This window comes from Molothrus ater, chromosome 2, assembly GCF_012460135.2.
Source record: "Molothrus ater isolate BHLD 08-10-18 breed brown headed cowbird chromosome 2, BPBGC_Mater_1.1, whole genome shotgun sequence".
In the NCBI taxonomy this organism is placed as follows: Eukaryota; Metazoa; Chordata; class Aves; order Passeriformes; family Icteridae; genus Molothrus; species Molothrus ater.
In genome coordinates this window covers 293695-296099 of record NC_050479.2, presented here as the reverse complement: position 1 = coordinate 296099, position 2405 = coordinate 293695, and the positions used below count along the sequence as shown (strand labels likewise).

At 62.2% G+C, this 2405-nt stretch overlaps 1 protein-coding gene across 1 annotated transcript; it reads right to left on the bottom strand.

Moving 5' to 3' along the window:
* Positions 1 to 249: 249 nt before the first annotated feature.
* On the bottom strand, positions 250 to 2405 carry LOC118689561 (hemoglobin subunit epsilon-like). Its single transcript, XM_036387939.1, is given in 4 exon segments — positions 250 to 492; positions 1713 to 1935; positions 2015 to 2148; positions 2151 to 2405. Coding segments are annotated over 4 exon segments (741 nt in total). The 3' UTR covers positions 250 to 363.

Sequence of the window (2405 nt, the reverse complement as noted above, 5' to 3'; positions counted from 1 at the left end):
CCAGCCCTGCCCTCTGGCACTGGCAGCCATTCCCTGGGTGCTGTCCCTGCAGGCCTTGTCCCCAGTCCCTCTGCAGCATCTTCTGAGCCCTGCAGAGCTGAGGAACCCCGGGCTGCCCCAGCCCTGCAGGGTTTGGGGATCCTGGGCTGTCCCAGCCCCCAGCCTGGGGGTCACTGGTGGGTGCCCTTGCAGTCCCAGGCCAGCCCAGCCCCTCCCTGCCCAGCACAGACACACGGACACTGCACAGAGGCTGATGGACAGGTTTATTGGAGGGTTTCTTGGAGGGTTTATTGGAGGGTGATCAGGGTCAGGGGCTCCCCGTGGGGCTGGGGCTGACCCAGGCTCCTGCTCTCCCCAGGGTGGTCAGTGGTACTTGTGGGCCAGAGCATGGGCCACCACACCCACGAGCTTCTGCCAGGCACACTGGCACACAGGGGTGAAATCCCTGCCCAAGTGGGACGCCAGGACGATGACAAGGACATCCCCGAGGAGCTGAGGAGAGAGGGACAGGTGGGTCAGTGCTGCTGGGAGCTGCTGGTAAGCTGGAGTTTCTAGACAGCCCAGCCCTGCTCAGCCAGAGAGAGCCCCTGCTCAGCCACACAGAGCCCCTGCCCAGCCCCAGCCCCTGCCCAGCCCCAGCCCCTGCTCAGCCCCAGCCCCTGCTCAGCCCCTGCTCAGCCCCAGCCCCTGCTCAGCCCCAGCCCCTGCTCAGCCCCTGCTCAGCCCCTGCCCAGCCCCAGCAGAGCAGCAGCTCCAGCTGTCCAGGCTGGGGCTGACCTGCCACACCCGCTGTCACCAAGGCTCTGCTGGCACTGGAACCCCCTCAGCACCAGCAGATCCTCCTTTGTGTCTCCTTGGCGTTTCTGTGCAGATTTTCCCCCTCTGCAGTCCCTGTTCCCCCCAGACCCCTCCTGCAGCCCAGTTTTCCTCCCCCGACTTCTCCCTGAGGCAGAATTGCCCTCCTGAAGGGCTCCCACACCCTGCACACTCCTCCTCCTCCTCCTCTTCCTCCTCAGCCCTGGTTAGGGGCATGGCTCACTCCCTGCTCCCTGCCACAGCAGAGTTCTCAGTCTTCCCACAGACAGCTCTGGGTTTTGGAAAACAGTATTTGTTTCATTCTTAAAAATAAAACAAAACCAGAAAGAAAGCACTTCAAACTAGTTCCCCATTTTCGGAATGCTGAAGCATTTGGATTTGGCCTGAAACTCACCCTGAAAACCACAATGTTTTTTTCTTTAGACATAAATGAAGAGAATGATCCTTCTTAATTTAAGTGTTGGAGGAGGAGGAGGGACTGTGCCATGCCCCGTGCTGGGCAAGGCAGGACTCTGCTGCTTGGTTCTGCCGGTCTTGCTGTGGAATTTGGATTTCCTGAAATGCTCGGCTGAGCTTCCCTCTGCTCTGAGCCCTGCAGCCCAGGCTGCACCTTCCCCAGGGGCTGTTCCCCAGCCAGATCTCCCCAGGTAACCATCTCTCCTGCAGGGAACACCAGGCTCCTCCAGGTGTTCTCTCCATACCTGCCCCTCCCTTGAGCTGTGCTGCCACTAAAAATGGGACTTTTGAGGGAGAAAGTCACAGACACCATTGCAAAGACCCTTGTGCAAACCGTGACCTCTCTTGGGTGCTACACAGGGATTGTTCCCCAGCAGCCCCAGGAATGTCCCTGGACAGAGCAGCAGCCAGGTCTGGCTGGGACTGCAAGCACAGCTCACCCTGAAGTTCTCGGGGTCCACGTGCAGCTTGTCACAGTGCAGCTCCGACAGCTTGGAGTAGGTGCCCTTGAGGTTGTCCAGGTTCTTGATGGCCTCCCCGAAGGAGGTCAGCACCTTCTTGCCATGGGCACGCACCTTGGGGTTGCCGATGATGGCCGTGGGGCTGGACAGGTTCCCGAAGTCAGAGAAGAACCTCTGGGTCCAGGGGTAGACGATCAGCAGCCTGGGGAGAGACATGGGCAGGTGAAGCTGCTGACTCAGGGCTTCCCTGCAGCGCAGGGCCCTCGCGCAGCTGCACCCACCTGGCCAGGGCCTCGGCGCCGCATTCCTCCACGCTGACCTTGGCCCACACGCTGGTGATGAGCTGCTTCTCCTCGGCTGACCAGTGCACCATGGTGGCTGCAGGAGGACACTGAGCTGAGCCGAGCCCCGAGCCTGGGCCGGGTTTTATGGCCTGGGCCAGCCCCTGGCCGGCCCCTGCAGCGGGGCCATTGGCTGGCACGGGCGGGGGTCCCCACCGGGGCAGGCGGGGGTGGCCAGGGTGGGGCCCCCGAGAAGGGGCCTCTGGTTATCCTGAGCTCCAGAGCTCTGTCCCCTGTGGAGCTTTATCCCAGCCCCTCTGTGGGGCAGCTCCTTCCCCTTCCAGCGTGGGCATGCAGAGCAGGGGCTGCAGGAGCCCCAGCCGTGCTCCAT